This window comes from Chamaea fasciata, unplaced genomic scaffold, assembly GCF_029207755.1.
Source record: "Chamaea fasciata isolate MVZ Bird 193981 ecotype frontalis unplaced genomic scaffold, bChaFas1.0.hap1 SCAF_21, whole genome shotgun sequence".
NCBI classification, from domain to species: domain Eukaryota; kingdom Metazoa; phylum Chordata; class Aves; order Passeriformes; family Sylviidae; genus Chamaea; species Chamaea fasciata.
Genome location: NW_027094106.1, coordinates 10,540,104 through 10,559,063, shown reverse-complemented (window position 1 = coordinate 10,559,063; position 18,960 = coordinate 10,540,104). Strand labels below are relative to the sequence as shown.

Sequence of the window (18,960 nt, the reverse complement as noted above, 5' to 3'; positions counted from 1 at the left end):
TGGGCAAGGGCCGGTGCTCCAGCCAGAGCAGCTCCCGGCACGGACACTCCAGGCAGGCTGGGCAGGAGGAGCAGCCAAGGAAGGGCCGGTGCTCCAGCCAGAGCAGCTCCCGGCACGGACACTCCGCGCAGGCTGGGCAGGAGCTGTGGGCAAGGGCCGGTGCTCCAGCCAGAGCAGCTCCTGGCACGGACACTCCGGGAAGGCTGGGCAGGAGCTGTGGGCAAGGGCCGGTGCTCCAGCCGGAGCAGCTCCCGGCACGGACACTCCAGGCAGGCTGGGCAGGAGGAGCAGCCAAGGAAGGGCCGGTGCTCCAGCCAGAGCAGCTCCCGGCACGGACACTCCGCGCAGGCTGGGCAGGAGCTGTGGGCAAGGGCCGGTGCTCCAGCCAGAGCAGCTCCCGGCACGGACACTCCGGGAAGGCTGGGCAGGAGCTGTGGGCAAGGGCCGGTGTTCCGGCCAGAGCAGCTCCCGGCACGGACACTCCGGGAAGGCTGGGCAGGAGGTGCGGGAGGGAAGCGCTGCCCCGGGCCTGCCCGCAGAGCTCAGCCAGCCCCACGTCACGGTGGCAGCTGCCGTTCGTTCCCAAGGAAACGTCTCCCAGAAGCCGGGCTGCAAACAGCCACAGCCAGCCTCCAGCAGAAGCGCCGGCCACTGAAGATGCTCCAAACACACTTGCAGTGCTGCACTGTCCCCTGACTGGCCACACAGCAGCACTGGCACTCGCTCCACAGCAACCACGGCCCAAAGGAATTCAGCATTTTGTCCCACAATGGCACACATCAGCCACAGGCCAGACGGAGCTGCTGTGGCTCTGAACCACAGAGCCAGATCTCCTAGACATCAGAGGGGACGACAGAGCCCCTGGGATGTAACTTAGGATGGTTATACACTGGGCTGGGAACAAATACAGAATCTCCTGCACTCAGTGTTTCTCCACAAGGATGAAAACATCAGCACTGCTCTCCTGCTCCCAGAGCACCCAGGCAGAGACCACAGACTGGAGCAGAGTCCTCGTGGTTACAGATCCCTCCTGCTGGATGAGCACAGCTGACCTGCACAGGCATCGTTCCTCCAGGCCAGCAAGCGTGGCACAGGGCTGGAGCATCGCCTCCAGGACAAGGGGCACGTGCCATTTAATTGGCACCTTCAGCCATCTAGGACCTAGGGCAGCAATGAACTGTTCAGCTGCTGATGCAGAGAGAACCTGAAATCAGCCATCATGTATTTAAGAGACTCTGCTAAACTCAGCCTAGCAGGAGAGTAAAATGATTCATGAGAATTCTATATTTGTAACGAAGATTCACCAAAAATGACTCATGTACTGAACCAATCTAATTTTAAATAGAAGGGAAAAACCTCTTGAAGAGTCACATGAAACTGGAATGGGGGAGGGAAGAGAACTGCACACACAGGAGAGCACCAGCCAGGAGCTGTTAGCCAAATCTGCTGGAAGGGATTTCTCCATTCAATCAGCCAAAGTGAAAACAGAATGTTCAGCTTCACCTTCTTCTGGTTTCGAGTTAATCAAGGCCTCCGTTCAAAGCAGCAGCAGGCTGAGTTCTGCCTTAGGACAGGTAGGACTGCTGAGCAATAATGAGGCAGCTCAGTGCAGAGTTGATAGTGCTACAGACCGTGAAGAATACAGAGCACAAAACCAACTGGAATCGCAGTAGGAGGATGAGAGAAGTATGAAGACTTTAAAGTATTCCTAATTTTGGCCAGGCAGAGTCTAACAGAAATAGCTGCCACCCCACCACCCGTTACACCAACAATGCAGCACAGCTTCCAGGACAGGATTCCAGGAAGAGAGACCAGGCAGACCACAGGGAGCTCCCTGGAACACACAGCAAGGCCACCTGTAGGCTTGCCTGGGTACTTGGATAATGACATCTTAGTAAGCCTTACTTTACAATTTGCAACGTAAACGTACATGTAGCAAATACAGAGGTGAAATGGGCCTGAAGAGCGTGATTTCTGACAGCCAAATCCCTGCATTTACCTCTGACAGCACAGAAAATAAACGTCTAGAGGAAAAGTAAGGTTAGGCAGCATTAGCTCTTCCACATGACATTTACCACATAAGGCGATGATGTGACTGCTGTCTTCATGTACAAATTTCCGGGTGACAGCTTCTTCCATGATCTGCTTTACCTAAAATGAATAGAGAGAAACGATTGTATGATCCCAACAAAATCAGCACAGCACTTCAAACAGGAGTTTCAGTTTCAACCAGGGCTTGCCCCTTCCCCCTCACCAGCAGACTAACAGCTCCCTCACGTCACATTTTGCAGGGAAGAATGGATTTAAGGAGGGAAAGCACAAACAAACCTGAAGGGTTTATCATGGTGTCAGGAAACTTCCGGCAGAACAAGGACAGGTCTGTTTGGGGTGTGCCCCCACAAAAGGTGGATTTCAGTGTGCCCACAGTACCCTCCAAAGAACTTCTCCAGCATAAGCTCCAAAGAGCTGTGAAAGACTTTTTATATGATTCATCCTTGGCCTTCACACAGTCTCCTCTGCTCATGAAACCAGACTGTGTTGCTATGTCCCACTTCCACTTGTGCCGTTCTGCTCTTTTTCAAGCACAGTGCATCCCTGAGTGACACAGGCACACATTCCCAGAGAGGTTTGGGGCCACTTTCCCCCTACCTGGGAAGCATGGAACATGCCACAGCAGTTACAAATCATGCCTTCGATGCTCTGCTGCACCAGACAGTATACAACATTATTACAGTACCTACAGAGGAGGCAGTGCCTTCAGTTTTCACTTCAAGACACAATTTAACAATTAGAGGAAATAAAATTACACTCCTCACACATTTTTAATGATTTAAAACAAAGTTCCTTTCCAGTTTCAGGGCTCAGGATGTGCCAAGCTCCAGAGGGAAATCATTGCAAATTACTGACTTTCAAAAACTAAAGAAGAAACAGACAATTCTTACAATGAGGCTCTTGGCAAGAGGCTGAAGTCACCCTCCATTCATCTGCCAGTGATTCCTCCCCAACGGCTTCCTCAGCCTGACACCACATGAAACCTCACTGGTTTCCAACTCATCACCAACTCATTTATCAGACACTCATTTCCTCCTGGCCGTGGAGAGCTTGCTCTCTTCCATATACAAATCAACCATCATTTTTGACTTCTCTCATTTGTGAGCTACATTTACAGGCTTTTGGCACTCTGACTAAACATTTGCCAATTCACTTTCAGTATATAAAAGTAAGCACTACCATGGCAGAAGACTTAACCAGACACTCTCTTCTTCCAACATTCAGAGCTAACTGGGTACCACTTCATGGCACTGACAGGTCCCAAGGTTTTGAGCTTTTCCACTCAGCGCTGCTCCAGGAGAAGCTGCAGGTGCACTGCTCCATCGACAGCTGGGCTCTGCAGTGCCTGTGGAGGTGCCTTCTCCGGTTTGGAGGGCTTCCTCCTCCAGCAAGACCATCTGTGAGACCAATTCTGGGTGCTGTAATTAAACATTCCTTCCCCCAGTAAGCATCTTAGGGCCTCTGTGCCCACTCCTACACCCCCAGCCTGGCTGGCAGCAGGCTGCAGCTCTGGCACTTGCTGCACGAGCCTTTCAACACACGGCATTTGCCTCACTCCAAATTCTGGATCAAGTGGATCCTCCAGAATTTGTGCTCCTTATCAAACAGGAGCCCTCTGAGCTGCGAAGAAAACATTGGAGGGGAAAAAGCAAACATGTAAGAGGCTTTGAAAGTGTAGAACGTGTTTTATAGCTGAGGACTTCAAAACAAGTCTTTTGCACTTTATAAAACCTGGCTCGCTGCTCACACCTGAGGCCTGACAATATAAACTTTGAGCCAGGCAATTTGTTTCTTTGCTGTAGGGTTTCTGACATGGCTGTTAGAACTTAGGACCTCACAGCGAAGCAGCTGGAGGTGGAGGACTAAGAGGGTATCAAGGAAGAGGCAGAGGTGTGAGGAGGTCTCACGAATGGGCACTCACATCTGGATTAGCCTGTGCACTCAGCACTCCCTTTGGCACAGTTTTATTCACCAACATTAAGGGCTGATGTACTGCGGCAGAAAACAACCCTGAGAGCCACTGGCATGAGGACAGAGAGAGAGTCTGCCCTGGGGCAGCACAGAGCCACCACGCTGGCACCGAGTCACTCCAGCCTGGGCACATACAACTCAAGGTCACGGACATGACTTCAGGACTACAGACCATGGAATCAGTCAACTCAGGAGTGCAGACCGTGAGATCAGTCTCAGGATGCCGGAAAACAGTAACTGGAATTCAAATCCTAACAACAGGGAGGAAGAATCCTTTGGAAGAGCAAAAGCTGAAGTGCTCAGCAGCCAATTCATTGCTACCACACATTTCCCAGGCACACTGCAATCAGCTCGATATGTTATTTAGATCCCAGTCTACCAAAATTTTAAGTGTATAAAAACTGAGAAAGAAAAGAGCTTCAGATTCAATAATCAACCCTACTCTTCTAGAGCAGCAGCATCCAGTGTCTCTCAGGAGACTTCAAACCCCAGAGTCCAGAGCTAAGGACACAGAGCAGGCACTCTGTGTGTTCCCCACTGCCACCAGATTCCAAGCAAGCTCCGTGCATTTTCTGGAGAATGACTGAATGTTATTAGAAAACATTTTTAAGGCATAGACAGGATATGAGAAGATTCAAAAGCTGGAATGCAGTGTTCTTCAATCCCACGTCATCCCTCACTGCCACGTAATTCATGGATGCTCCAGGCAAGGAGCTAAAGCAAGTGTTTCTGATCAAATGGAACACAAGCTTTTTTTCCCCTTGTTTCCTTTATTCCCTTGCAATATTGCACAGCTCTTCATAGGGAATTCTGCTGCTTTGTCTCTGTTCTCAGGAGGCACTTGACAATGGAGCCCTTTGAGCACAAACCTCCACACCCCCACTGGCAGCTACCAGCAGACCTGACCAAACTGCAAATTAATCCCATTAAGAGAAACATCACCACCTACCCCCACAGCCACCCATGTACCCCCAGAGGGAAGGAATCCTGCAGCACGTCCTAAAAGATCACTGCTCTGACTTTCCCCCACATCCTACAAGGGCCAAACTTTCAGAAGCAAACACCGAACATACATCATAATACATGGACTATTTATTAAGTTTCACTCAGGAAATACACAAGAGAAATGACTTTATGTTTATTTTTTTTAATGGTAAAGAAGAATGCTCATAACATACCACAATAACCAGGAACACAGTTAAAACCTACAGCATTTTTTCCTCAAAGGAGAAAACCTAATGTCCAGCCCCCATGTCTTCTTTAGCTACTGCAGCTACTGCTCACCTCCTTCACTGACAGCTCCTGCAGCACTGACTCCTTACTCCTGATGAAAAACTGGTAGTGTAATAAAAGCTGTTCAATAACTATTGCACTTCTGCTCAGAAGTCCTTACATTTCAGTTGCAGGTTGAGCAATTGAGTTTCTGAAGTGCTCTGAAATTGTTCAGGGTAGAACTGCTAAGGTTATTGTTATCCTGTTTGTTTCACAGCTAGAAAGCACTGTTTAAATCCAGAAATGGCAAAACCCTCCATTTCAGAAGGCAAAAGGAAATGGCCAGAGAAAAAAGCCTGTTTTATGAGTCTGCTTGTCACAACAGATTTTCCTGCAGAGAGAGATAAATGCTTGAAACGTGAACTTCCAAGCGGCCTCAGCACGAATCCCAGCAGTTACATTTTCTAAACACATTACATGTCCTCCTTTCTGTGAGAGCCAGCAAAATACATTCCCTGCCAATGGGAACTGAATGTCCACCTCAGGAAAAGCAAACAGCATTAAATTTCCCAAAGGAAAAACGCAGAAGTTTCAGCTGAGAGACTGAGGCAAAATAAACTAAACACTATGCACCAAGTGACTTTGGAGATGACTACTCCATACTTTGCAAAGACAACTGAATTTTAACAGGCTTGGTGGAACAGCCCACAGAAAGAATTTGCTGCCAATGAACTCCTTTGGCTATTGAGGTTATGGGGAAATCGTTCAAAAGGAAACAGAGTCTGTGCTTAGAGGACAAGGGAAGGGAAGCAGGGCTCTGAGAACAGACATGGACACGGAGTCAGGTTTGCCCAGAAAGCCCCCACCACGCAGCAAGCAGGCAGAAGTGGCTGTGTGAAGTCACACACGATAAAAAATGAGGTTGAAAATTCTATTGGAAAAAGTTAATTACAGTCATTAAGGGCAGCATCATCTGGTGGGTGGTTACTAGTGGCTTGTATTCCTGCCTCCATCAACTGATTACTGAAGACAAATAAAATCTCCATCTCAGTGTCTCCAACTGCCTCCTGAGCCATTTTCTTACTGTGAGCAGAGCCAGGAGCCTTTGCACAGGTCTGTGAGGGCACAGGTGAGGGGTGTAACCTCAACCTGCTTGTAACCAACAAAGGCTCTCATGGCTACTTTGGGCTGGAAAGCTCCGGCCAACCTCTAAAAGGTCAAGCCACTATAAGTGCTCTAAAAGAGCATTGGTGAGGATCTGGAGAAGGAAAAAATAAATCAGAGGAAAAACAAAAATGCAGATGACACAGAAGGTACAAATAACACTTTCAAGCATTATTCAAGTCATTTAAAAACCAGAGACCAATTAAAAACATTTTAGAGACTTTAAAAACAAATTAGCCTCAGATTTTTTAATTACACACTACTTCTCCTCAGCTTGAGCTGGCTTGGATCATGAAAATCCATTTCACTTTCCCATCTCGTGCATTAGCACAAGATTGTAATGTTCACACTTGGAAAACATTTATCAGATTTATTTGTGTATTTAAGCGTCACTCAGGAGAGCAAGTGCACCCCCTTCTAAATAAAACTTTACACTGCCTCAGCGCAAAGGTTCTAGTTGAAGCAGGAATTTCTAATGGAAGTGGCAGGTTCGTGGCAGCATTCAGCAGGTACCACCTGCCCAGAGCCAGCTGCTGGCTGGGTCATCCCGGGACACAGCCCCGCCGCTCCACACACACACTGTCCTCGCGTGTCTGTCCCCGCTCTGCCCCCTCTAACACCTGATGTGCTCTGATTCCAGCATTAACGAGTACCAGGACACGGGAGTCGGGCTCAGGAACCTCGGCCACAGCAGCAACTTTCCATCTGAATCTTGACTGCTCCTGCTGCTTCCCCAGCAGCGAACCGGGGAGGGGAAGGTGCAGCAGGGCAGGTACCTGTCTAAAATACTTGTTACTGCTGTGACGGATAAGCATTACATCTTCACTGCTGTGTAACAGGCGCTACGCGCAGCTCACCACAGCCAGTGCCACAAAAATACAAAACACGATACTTGGGCGCCTGGGGAGAGGCGGCCGCAGGGACCCAGAGGTGCCCGTGGCCCAGCGCTTGTGCACACCTCGCTCTGCGGCAGGAGCCGCTCCGGGAGCGCGATGCCTTGGCAGGAACACTCGCACCGGGCACGGAGCACCGCCCGCGGGTCCGGGGCACCCGCCGAGCGCCTCCCTCCAGCCGGGGCGCCCCGTGCGAGGAGCGAGTGCCACCAGCCCAGAGGCGACTGTCACCAGACACCTCCGGGCCGGGCCGGGCCGGGCTCCTCATGCACACGCGGCTCCGACTGCCCCAGCCCGGCAGTGTCACACAGGTGTGTGCAGGAACAGCCACGCCAACCAACCCTTCCCAGGGCACAGCTGCCAGGGCTCCGGCACCTGCCCGTCAGCTCGGCTCAGCCACGGACACCTCAGGAACACCTTTCTTATCCCCGACTTCCCCCCTGCTCCTCCAACGCTCACAGTTAAGGAAAAAAGTCATAAAAAACGGGTGCCACGGGAAACACAAAGCCCGGGAAAGGGAGCGGGAGCCGATGCCAGCCTCCCGCCGCAGCAGAAGCCCCTGGAGCGGCAGCCCCGCTGCAGGTGCGCCCGGGAGGAAAGGAGCACCGAGCTTCTCCCGGAGCAGCACCGCCCGCCAGCCCCCCACGGCCGCCGGCCCGGCCGAGCGGCGCCGGGGCAGCCCCTCGGCCACAGCCCGGACCAAGGCGGCTCCCGCCGGGGGAAGCGGCCCCGGCCCCGGCCGCCCGCCCGGGCCTCAGGGCGTTCCCCACGCGGAGCGCGGCGCGACCCGCGGCCCCCCGGGGACGGACCCCGGAGCGCGGGGCTCCGCGCGCCGCGCAGCCGCCGGCCCTCAGCCGCCCTCACCTCCTTCTTCACGTTCCACAGCAGCTTGTCCTTCGCGGCGTCCGCCGAGCAGCTCATGTTGGCGGGCCCGGGGCGCTCACAGCTCCCGACCCGGGCCCGCCGCCATCTTCACCGCGGCGTGACGTCAGCGGGCGGGGCGGGGGCGCCGCCCGGCCGCGGGGGGGCGCTGTGCGCGGCAGAGGCGCGCGCGGCTCCCGGGCGGGACACGGGGACAGGGGGGGACAGAGGGGACGTGGGGACAGAGGGGGACAGAGGGGGACACGGGGACAGGGCGGGACAGAGGGGACGTGGGGACAGAGGGGGACAGAGGGGGACATGGGGACAGGGCGGGACAGAGGGGGACATGGGGACAGAGGGGGACAGAGGGGGACATGGGGACAGAGGGGGACAGAGGGGGACATGGGGACAGGGCGGGACAGAGGGGACGTGGGGACAGAGGGGGACATGGGGACAGGGCGGGACAGAGGGGACGTGGGGACAGAGGGGGACAGAGGGGGACATGGGGACAGGGCGGGACAGAGGGGACGTGGGGACAGAGGGGGACAGAGGGGGACATGGGGACAGGGCGGGACAGAGGGGACGTGGGGACAGAGGGGGACAAGAGAGGACATGGGGACAGAGGGGGACATGGGGACAGAGGGGGACATGGGGACAGGGCGGGACAGAGGGGGACAGAGGGGGACATGGGGACCGGGCGGGACAGAGGGGACGTGGGGACAGAGGGGGACAGAGAGGACATGGGGACAGAGGGGGACATGGGGACAGAGGGGGACAGAGGGACGGAGGGATGGAGGGGGACATGGGGACAGGGCGGGACAGAGAGGACATGGGGACAGAGGGGTACATGGGGACAGAGGGGGACATGGGGACAGAGGGACAGGGCAGGACACGGATCCCCTGCTCCGCTGCCGGTCCCGATCCCAGTCCGGGACCTCCAGCCCCAAATCCTCCCGGGGTGGACCCCAGGATCACAACGGCAACACGGAACAAAAGTTCCAGAGACCAACACCACCAATAAAAGTTATGATGCTGGAGGAAAATCACAGAAGACAAAATATAACACTTTATTAAAAATTAGTGTTCTATTTCCATTTAATGCATTGGTGAAACACTTTAATCAACAGATAATTGATTAATTACTGCATTAACTAGGCATCTTGTCTGTAAAACTGACCCTTAAAAGTTAGACATGAAAATAAAACAAAGACTGAATCTCTAAGAAAATAACTTGATCACAGAATGTCAGTTTAAACAAGATCAGGAATCATATTTGCTATCTAGATATAAAATATCATAGAAATCCAAAAGGGTCCTTTACTCTTAATAAACAAATTAAGTGTCAGTCACCCTGTGAGGTAGGGGAGGGTCTTACTACCGTTCCACTGGATGAGAAGTGACACACACAGAAAGCAGAGCCTGCCCTCTGTCCCTGAGGGAGGGACAGAGCTGGAACAGGACCCACCTGCCAGGCACACCTGAGCTCTCCCGCAGCACAGGGGGAAGGCGGCTGTGAGGACTGAACACCAAGGATTGTCACAGAACACAACCTAGTCGTGTAAGGCAGGGGCTGCCGGGCAGACCCATCCACTTCAGGTGTATCTCCAGTATTGCCTGGAGAGAATCCTGTCTGAAAATGAAAAGCCTCCAGAAGAACAAAATCAAAGCAAGCCCAGAGTAAGCAACGCCCATTCAAACACAGCTCTCGGTGACAGCACGGCCCCTCCAACACCCTCCCTGTCCATCACTTCTTTTCTATTTCAACCAAGAAGTACAAAATATAAAAGTCACTGGAGTGGAACGTTTCAGCAGGATGAACGTCTCCTGTTCAAAACCCACAATGCCAAGGCGAAGGTTAAGCAGTGGTTTTTGTCCCGGTGCTGACCAGTGGCTGGAGCTGAGCCCGGCAGAGCTCTTCTCGGACACTGCTGCCTCATTAACAGCGACCCCGGAGAGCTCCATCCCAGCAGCCGCTCTCAGAGCCAGCCTCCCTCCCCGGGACGGACCGAGGCTGCTGGCAGGGCACCGGGACTCCGTTTGGGAACACCCCACGGCCCTTTGGCACGGGGCACGGCTGGCAGGGAAAGGTTCCCACTCACTCCCTCCATCTGCCGAGGCACTGCCTGAATGCACAAAGAGTTGACTAAATTTAGGAGTGAAGAGGACAGCGAGTCCTCTAAGAATGACAGCTAATGTAATTACAATTCACACCCTACAAGTGGGGCAAAAAGGCTCTTTGGTCTCCCCAAATTCCCGGGCACATCGTTAATGCACCCACTGGTGATGGTCTGGGTAGGAAGCCAGTACAAGTCTCAACTTCCAGACAAATGCATATAATTAGAAACCTGTACTGTCTTAATCTGTGCTTAATTTGAGCTTAATTTGAGCAGAGAGGGCCCTTGGAGAGCTCACTGCAAACCCACCAATGCTGCCTTTAAACTGCATCAGCCTGCCCACTGCTGCTGCTTCTGCGCTACACCAGGCTGTAAACTCACCTTCTAGAATGTCTAGAACATTCCTGTCACAATAATTAGTAGCCTTCAATTACGTAAAGACTGATTAAGGTGAGAATACAAAGCACGTGTTACATCACAACTCCAGTACTCAAAATGATGAGAGCCCGGTGGATTGGACAACCCCAGGGCATGGCTTTGGGCCAAGGGAGATTCAGAGACACCCCGTGCTGGAGCAGCTCCAGACAAACAGGACTCAGGAGAAACTACAGTGAAGAGAAAAGGATTTCTGCACTTACTTTAAACATGTTCTTACCTGCTGACAGCTCTTACTGATACTCCACATTCCACAAATACCAAGAAGACCCTTTGCACTTGGGAAACGACTCTCACAACCCAGATGGTTCTCAAAACCATTTGCTTCCCAGGTTAATTAATCTAAATTCAAATCAGAAATTAATACTACTTGTTGGCTGTGGGAAATAGGGAAAGGGAAACTAAACCAAACCAAAAGCTTTTCTCTGCTTCTTACAGTGTAATAATTCACAAGTTGGATCCATTTCGTTAATGAACCCTGTGAGTACAGAAAGCCTCTGGAGCAGCACACAGATCTGACACTCTCTTTCACACACTCCTTCCCATACCTATCCTCGCCAGAAAAAACAGATGCAAATATGACATCTTTCTGCTTATAACTTCATTTAAAAGCAGTTTTGCAAGGTTATCAGCATCACTTACTCTGTTAACATTCACTATGATAGTAACAAGGAAAAAATAATATAAATCATTTGCCAAGAAACAGAAGTGCCACATGTGTTTTTAAATGGCATCAGCCTTTGTTACAAGACAGAAAAAGCACAAGATAATAACTTGAAGCTATTAATTGCAGCACAAAGACCCCACCACTGCAGCCTCTGCTGGTGCCTTCAAATTAAATAGCATCAGTGGAGGGAAAAAAAATTTAAAATTCACATCACTCTAGCAGAATTAGAGAGAAATGCCACAAAAATCGTTGTTGAATCTAATCTCAACAGCTGTATTTCCCCTGGCACAACAAAATAACCAGCTGGAAAACAAAAACTTACAGAAAGTAATATAAAAGAGGTTTGTTAGGATTATCAGAGATTTCCAGAGGCCTTTCACAAGAAGGCAGGTGCATCCCTGTGCAATGCTGCTTCCTGAATGTGAAGAGAACAAAGTGAATCCTGCCACAAGTAGAGGCAAGAAAATCCCAGAAATCCACTAGTGTTTTCTTACTAACCCACAACAGTTTAATTTTCAAAAACCTAAATGAGTGCAAATAATTTTTTGTTCCCTCCCCTGCTTATTACTCCCAAACCATCTACATCTCAATTCTCCTTATGAACTCCCTGCATTAATTTGGGATTACTTTCTTGTCAGGCTTTTGTAGTCATTTTCTTTAAATCTTACAGGTAGATTTGGTACTGGTCAAAGCAGTTCAGGGCTGACCTTGTGGAACCTGGAGCTTTGTGACTGAGTACGATACAGGAACACAAAGGCAGCTGTGGAACATATCCAACATACCCCCAGCTCCCAGTGGGCAGCCAGCAGGAACAACCACGAACGACAGTGGCAGAACTTCTACCTACAGCTCAAACATACAAGCAAATGTTTAAAAATACAATACTGGCTTTTCATACTAAACCTGAAACTGCTTCCAGAAAAGTTCCAAATTTGCAGAGCAGACTTGACTCCCACCTCCTGAAGTGTCCTGTACAATTAGCACCCAGCCAAGCACTCATAATAAAAGTGATTGTTTCAGTTTAAAATCCAGTATTAACCACCTCTCTCCTGTGTCAAAACCTCTTGCAGTTCCATGCTAGAACAATATTTTCATGGCTGTTTTTTTTCTTCAACTTCTACACTCCAGAAGGGATTCAGGACACAGAACTTGAATTCACATGTTCTAGTCTTAGAAATCACTGTTTAGCCCATACTTCTCCAGCCACTGCAATTATTCCTGCACTGCTTGAGAAATTTAACATTAAATAACACTTCTAGGCCATAGAAGGAAACAAATTTAAAACCAATTCCCCAGATTGCCCTTGTTTATACAAACAGGATCTCACTGTGACAAGCTGCAACCAGGGCAACACTGCCACAATCTGCCCAAGTTTGCTTACTTTAGGTTTCTTCCCTCAACATACCCATTTCCCCCTCTCCCGGGACAAGTCATTACCTACACATTTACATTTTCAGAGATTTCCATTTTTCACATGGGGAGGCTGATGACTTGATTCTTACCACTTTGGAAGAGCTTGCCTTGGAATCAATGAGTTTTTAAGACACTATCCTGGAACACAAACCTTTTCAAGTGTTCAGGGGACAGGGGTGGGAGAGCGCAGGTGCAGCTGACTGGCCAAACGTTTCTCCTGGGGGTTATCCCCTGTAGTGTCTGCCAAGAGCAGCCACATTCAAGTTCTCTCTTCAGTATCTTGATTTAGTAACTGCAAATTCCATTATACAAAGCCCTGAAAGGGGAGCTGTCTGGAAAGAGCTTTTCAAACCGCACCACTTCACTCAGGAAGAGCAGTGCTGCTCACGGCAAGGGGGAAACTGGCAAATCATTAGATAGGAAAGAGCAACCACAAACTGAGAACCAGCGTCCCAAGTCCCCGCTCCCAGCAGGAAGAGGGGCCAGCCTGCAGGTAAAGCACAAGGTGCACAACTTCGTTGTCCAAGCCCTTGGCCTTCAGCGCAGCTTTGTGCACACAAATCCCCGTTTGCTTCTCCAGGGAGCCGAGGTTCCCCGTGAAGATCAACGGCCAGAGTGCAGGGGATCCCTGCCCGCTGTCCAAGGGCGAGGACAGGAGCTGGGGCAGCCCGGGGCCAGGGCCAGGCTAGTGCCCGAGCTGGCGGTCGTCGTAGGTGCTGTACCTCTTGACGTGGATGCGGCGCACGCGGTCGCGCAGCTCGAAGGCCTCGTCGTCCTCGCAGTGCGAGGCCTGGCTGCGGCTGCGGCTGGTGGCCTCCAGCAGGGAGTTGTCGGGGACGCGCGGCGTCTCGTACAGCAGCACGTTCAGCGTCTCCTCGTAGATCCGTGCCTCGGGGAACTCAACCTGCAAGAGACGGCACGGGGCCTGCTCCTCGTCCGTCCAGGATAACACCTGGAACGCACACCCGCACGTGAAAAGGTACCGAGCCATAAACCCACACGTTAGAGAGAGAGTAAAACGTTTGTGGTACAGGCTTACTCCCACCACCAGGTCACCTCCCTCACCCAACCTTTTAGACTGCTCTAGAGGGGAATACAGTATCTCCGATTCCTAATGTTGGACCCTGCTAACCCCAGCTGCACCGCTGCAGATTAGAAGTGAACTCCTGAAGTCAGAGAAACTCTGTAGACTCACCAAGCTAACCAGGACCATTTCTAACCCACAGCAAGGGAAGGTGAAGCGGCCTTACCTTGGTTTGCTTCTTCTCCGTGGCGTAGACGATGGAGGTGCAGCAGACCTCGGCCAGCTTGCGGCCCTGCCCGTAGAAGGACCAGCAGCAGATCTCGTCCCCGATCACGTCCTTGATGAACAGCACTCTGCCGTTGAACCGCAGCGACAGCTTGTCAAACAGCTCGATGTTCTTCAGCAGGTTGTCATCCGAGTTACTGAAACACAGCAACAAAAGCAGGAACAGGGCTTTTCAAGCAGCCATCTCTGCCTGTTCCGCCGGCTTTCAGCACTGATCCAACTGCAGAATACAAATAAGTAGTGACTCACTGCCGCATGCTGCCAAGAGAAGAGGGGTAATAGACCATTTCAGATCCAAATACACTGCTCTGACCCCATGAGCAAACACACCAGCCTTTAGAGGTCAACTTACACAATTAATAAGGACAGCACAGTGTCCCAAACCATTACATCAACTACCCACGCTCGAGATGATCAAACCCCACTTTACTGCAGTTCTCTGGCTCCATGACAGCAGAAGTCCAGAGCTGGTGTGTGCTGGAAGGGCCACGTGCTCTGCATCCTGCGTACCACAGACACGCTGCCAGGGGAATGCATTATTTAAAAAACTAAGTTTTATCGACAGACATGCAATGTAGGGCCTTCATTACTTTTCAAAGCAAGACAGAGTTGACAAAACCCAAACCAAACCAAAAGAAACCAAGTTAGATCATCCATCATCATCTTCCACTCCCACAGTCAAAGAAAAACTTTCCCACTAAAGTGAAGGGAAAAAAAGAAGGGACATACCTGGTGTAGGAGTATTTATTGTTGCTTCTATTATACAGCAGTTTAACAACAGGCTGTTGGGAGTGAGAGAAAAGAAAAGGTAAGTTCTGTGTTTCAATACACTTAGCATAAATCCACAGCTGATAGGAGCAATTACTTTCATTGATGACTCTATCAGTCTCTCCTCTTCTTTCGGAGAGGTGATAATAGGGATGCTGCAGACAGGTTCGTACAAGTCTTTCTTGTCCTGTTTCAAGGAAAGAAGAAAGACGGGAAATAAGGGAGAAATGCTACAGCTGACATTGCTGCTGCTGCCTCCTTCAGCCCCTCTAGCCATGTTCCCAAGCGCTGTGATCTACAGAAATCTCTGGGTTGCTACAGTAACCACACAGCTTACCTTGATCTGCAACCCAGAACCACAGCACAGAATTCTTATCCCCAGAAGGCAGCAGTAATTGAAATATTGGGATGCAGGTGGATGTCCTCAGCTATAGCAAGGACAAGGTCTAGTCATACTTGGTTTAAGTGGGTTTATTATTCCATCCTTTCTTGAAGAAAAGGACAGTAGGAGTCTGCAGTGGTTTAAATCAACTCAAACCACTGCACAGAAGAGCAGCAGCCACTGAACTGAACACTTGGCAGGACAGGATGTCACCACCACGAGCCAGCCCTCGGGACACAGAGCAAAAACCAGGTGTGGGCAGGACAGCCCACGTCCCCAGATCCCTCACCATCTATTTACTAAATGATGTTTTAGAAGTACCTTGTACACCTCAGACTTGGTGCCATCTCTGAGGCCATGAAACAATCTCTAAAGTTGTCTTAAGTTAATTTTATAAGCAAAACACCTTTGAAACATTTCACAGGATACTTCTGTTCTTACCTGCAGGGCTGCTTGGCACATATCCACTAAGCCCTGGATGAGATAGTATTTGGCTTCTGCCATCAATGCTTTGATCTCCTGCCTGTGTTTCGGAAGTGCAATTGTGTCATCTCTGAGATAGTTTAAAATTGTTCCAAAGTGCTTCCCACAACGGTCTATAAGAATCCAGCCTGAAAAATAACCAACACATTTAAGCCATCTCAACACTAGAGACGAGAAAAAGCGCCCTGGAGAGGTCAAACAACAGTGAGGTTTCCTGATACTGCCCAGGACACTTCTCCCATTTCACCCACTGAAGTCCCTACTAACTCTGAGCAAACTGAAGCTGGTTCCAGAACAGAACCTGACCGTGGAGCCCCTCTGGTACTGCCCAGATGTTCCCACTGCTTTCCAGCACCCCAAAAGCACAGCCCCAAGCTCAAACCACTCAGCTTCCAGCACAAGGCGTTGAGATTGCTGCAGGAACCCAACTGCTACATGGTGATGCTGGGCAGTCAGAAACTTCTGAGAGCCAAGGAAGGACTAGAAAAGAGAATTCACCGATGTTGGCAACAAGTAAATTTGGGTAAGTTCTGCGGCCTGACAAGAAGGATTTGGCAATTCTTCAAACACATCTGCTGCTGCTGTTTGGAGTTAAAAAGAGAGAGAAATGTTCTGAAGGAGCTAAAAGGCAGATCGGCCCAGAACACCCAGTGTGGGGGAAAAGCTGTTCTAGCCCCTAAACAGGAGCAAACAACAGCACAGACAGAGCAGGGGGAAGCACAGAGGGGATGAGGCAGAGGAAACAGTAGTAAATGGACAAATTCTTGCAATTTTACAAAATCCCTGAAGTCACATTCCCTAAGGAAACAGGATGTCTGACTGCTGCCAAACAATAGCAGTGTAGGATGCACGCACGCACAAGGCTTAAGACAGTGCCAAACCCTTTCCCATAATGTGGAAGGCATGAAAAAAGGTGTTATTTTGGAATAAAGATACAGAAAACAACCTAGGAAAGTAAATTAAAGCCCCACTGGGCTGTCCAGCTGGAGTTATCAGAACATGACTCGCATTTTCCATTCAGGCTGAGGCACTTACACAAAACTGCCTGTTTTGCCCTTTATAGTGTACCAGGGATTTCAAATATCCTGGGTCCAGCTGGAGGTGACACACTGCCTGGCTGATCCCTAAACACTGCCATGGCACCACGAGCCATGACTGAAACATGCTGCTCAGGTAAAGGGGGGAAAAAAAAGGATTTTTCAACAAAGCAAGGCAGGCTATTCTGAGCCTCAAAGCTGAAAACTGCATGTCCCTCCCTTCGTGCGTGGTTCGAATAATGCCACAGCTCGACGTGACAGAAATGACAACCCACAGACTGTCTGTTCAGTCTTGACAACACCACCACCAACCTGCTCAGCAGCTGTGAGGGCAGGAAAGAGGACCAGTCCTTCCCTAGTTCATTTGAGTAACAAAACCTGGTATTTCTATAAAGCCAAAGGACTGCTAGCACCAACTGGACTTGGCTGCCGAACGTTCCGAGTTGTTTTCGGCGTATATCATTCCCTACACCCTTAGCGGAGTAAAACCGCCACCAAAGCCCAGCTGTTTTACAAAGCTGTTAACAACGAATGCCGTTCCCTTACCTTCCTTGTCAGTGAGCACCTCCATCCTGCCGCTGAACATGGCCTTGAGCATGGTGTCGTGCCTGGTGAGCACCTGCACCGTGGTGTAGTACAGCGAGCCCCCGACGTTGAGCCGCACGTACTTGTTCCCCAGGCTGCCGCCCTTGAGCCCGCCGCCCTTGGGCTTGTGGCCGGCGGCCGGGCACAGGGCGCCGCCCAGGCACGTGTCCCCCGACATGTCCTTCTGGAGGTAGATGACCACCCTGCAGCGCGTGGGCCGGGCCGGCCCCGCCGTGGTGCCGCGGTCACGCCTCAGCGGGCCAGGACGGCGGGGCAGGGGCCAGCATCACCTCGGGGTCAGCGCGGCGCGGGGGTCAGTGTGGTGTGGGTCAGCACAGCGTGGTGTAGTGGTCAGCCCGGTGTCCTCAGGGTCAGCCCGGCGCCCCAGAGCCGCTCCACACACAGACGTGGATGTCACCCTGCGGAAGAGACACTTCCTAAGGACACGACGACACACATCCTGACAAAACGCGACCTAGCCGTTCTTCAGACAATTCACCCGCCGCTGCGTCACGTTTCTGAGGCACGGGAAACTCCCCCGACTTCCCGCGAACACCCCACGGCACTGAGGGCCCGGCTCAAAGGCTGCGGGAATTCAGCTCCCCCTCGGCTTCCCAAACGAACCCAGCTCTCTTCGAGTCCAGCTGAAATGCCCTGGAAGAGCTTCCCGCCCCTCCTCCAGCTGGGGTGTGTGTGCGTCCCCCCGAGAGGGGTTTGTTGACTTTGGTTTGACTTTTAACTGGAGACACAAACGTCTCTCCAAATGTCCCAACACTGAAAAGATGGATCACGGGGTTCTATTTTCTCGTAACTCCTCTCATTCAAAACTCCCCTTCATCCATCCTGGAGCCCCGACCACTGAACGCAGTTCTAACTTGAAAAGAAAATAAATAAGACTCCCCATCACGTACACCACTGTTTGTCACTGACGTCCTGCCTTGCTTTAATCCCTCAAAGTCCCCTTTTCAGAAGAGCAGCGTGTTTGTTAACAGCGGCCAGACCGAAGCCGTGAGGAGACAGGAATCCAGCCCGTCCGACCCAGCTCCCCAGAAGAGTTCGCGGTCCGTTCCGGCCCTCCCGGCACCTTCTCCCTGCTCCCACCGGAGAACGAAGCTAAACACGAGCAGAGCAGCTAAACCCCGGCCCGGCCAGCGCAGCTCCGGGCAGCGGTCACTGAGGAGCTCCGAGCCTCTGCCGTCGACAGTCACGAGATCTTTAACTATCCCTCCTGACAGGACCGAACGCTCCCCACATCCCTTCCCGCCCCGCGCGGGAGGCACGACGGGCTGCGGAACGACGGCCGCGCACCGGGCCCGCCCCAGCTCAGCCCCGCCGGGAGAGGGAGCGGCCCGAACGGCCCGGGGGGACGCCGAGGGTACCGGCGGAGGACGGAAGCCGCCCCGCATCCCGGGCCCTGCCCCGGCCCTGCCGCGGCCGCACGGCCGGGCCCCGCCGCGCTCCGCCCGAGCCCCCGGCGACGGCGGCAGGGCCGGACAGGCTCCGGCGGCCCGGCCCCGCGCGCTCACCCGCCGCCGCGGCCCCTCGGCGCCGGCCGTGCCCGGGCCCCGCCGGCCCGGAAGCGTTTGGCGGCTCCCGGCGGGCCCAGCGCCGGCG

At 51.9% G+C, this 18,960-nt stretch overlaps 2 protein-coding genes across 9 annotated transcripts in view; both read right to left on the bottom strand.

Moving 5' to 3' along the window:
* The window catches only part of SGSM2 (small G protein signaling modulator 2), a 38,363-nt gene extending 30,111 nt beyond the window's left edge, over positions 1-8,252 (bottom strand). For all 6 annotated transcript variants that reach the window (XM_066201852.1, XM_066201855.1, XM_066201856.1 and 3 more), the window contains exons 1-2: positions 8,157-8,252; positions 2,076-2,151 (exon numbers count right to left, since the gene is read on the bottom strand). In XM_066201852.1, coding sequence (XP_066057949.1) covers positions 2,076-2,151; positions 8,157-8,213 — 133 coding nt within the window. In that variant the 5' untranslated portion in view covers positions 8,214-8,252. The remainder of the gene's footprint in view (positions 1-2,075; positions 2,152-8,156) is intronic.
* Positions 8,253-9,196: 944 nt separating this feature from the next.
* TNFAIP1 (TNF alpha induced protein 1) lies at positions 9,197-18,943 on the bottom strand. 3 transcript variants are annotated; one of them, XM_066201819.1, is made up of 8 exons: positions 18,873-18,915; positions 18,258-18,437; positions 17,308-17,765; positions 15,683-15,852; positions 14,957-15,046; positions 14,821-14,873; positions 14,033-14,228; positions 9,197-13,686 (listed from the first exon to the last, which is right to left on the bottom strand). In XM_066201819.1, exons 3-8 carry the CDS (start codon positions 17,522-17,524, stop codon positions 13,468-13,470), a joined length of 945 nt encoding a protein of 314 aa, XP_066057916.1. In that variant the 5' UTR covers positions 17,525-17,765; positions 18,258-18,437; positions 18,873-18,915; the 3' UTR covers positions 9,197-13,467. The 3 variants fall into 3 exon arrangements, with proteins under 3 accessions (XP_066057916.1, XP_066057917.1, XP_066057915.1); XM_066201820.1 differs by lacking the exon at positions 18,258-18,437 and having other exon boundaries at positions 18,873-18,943; XM_066201818.1 differs by lacking the exon at positions 18,873-18,915 and having other exon boundaries at positions 18,258-18,618.
* Positions 18,944-18,960: the final 17 nt, after the last annotated feature.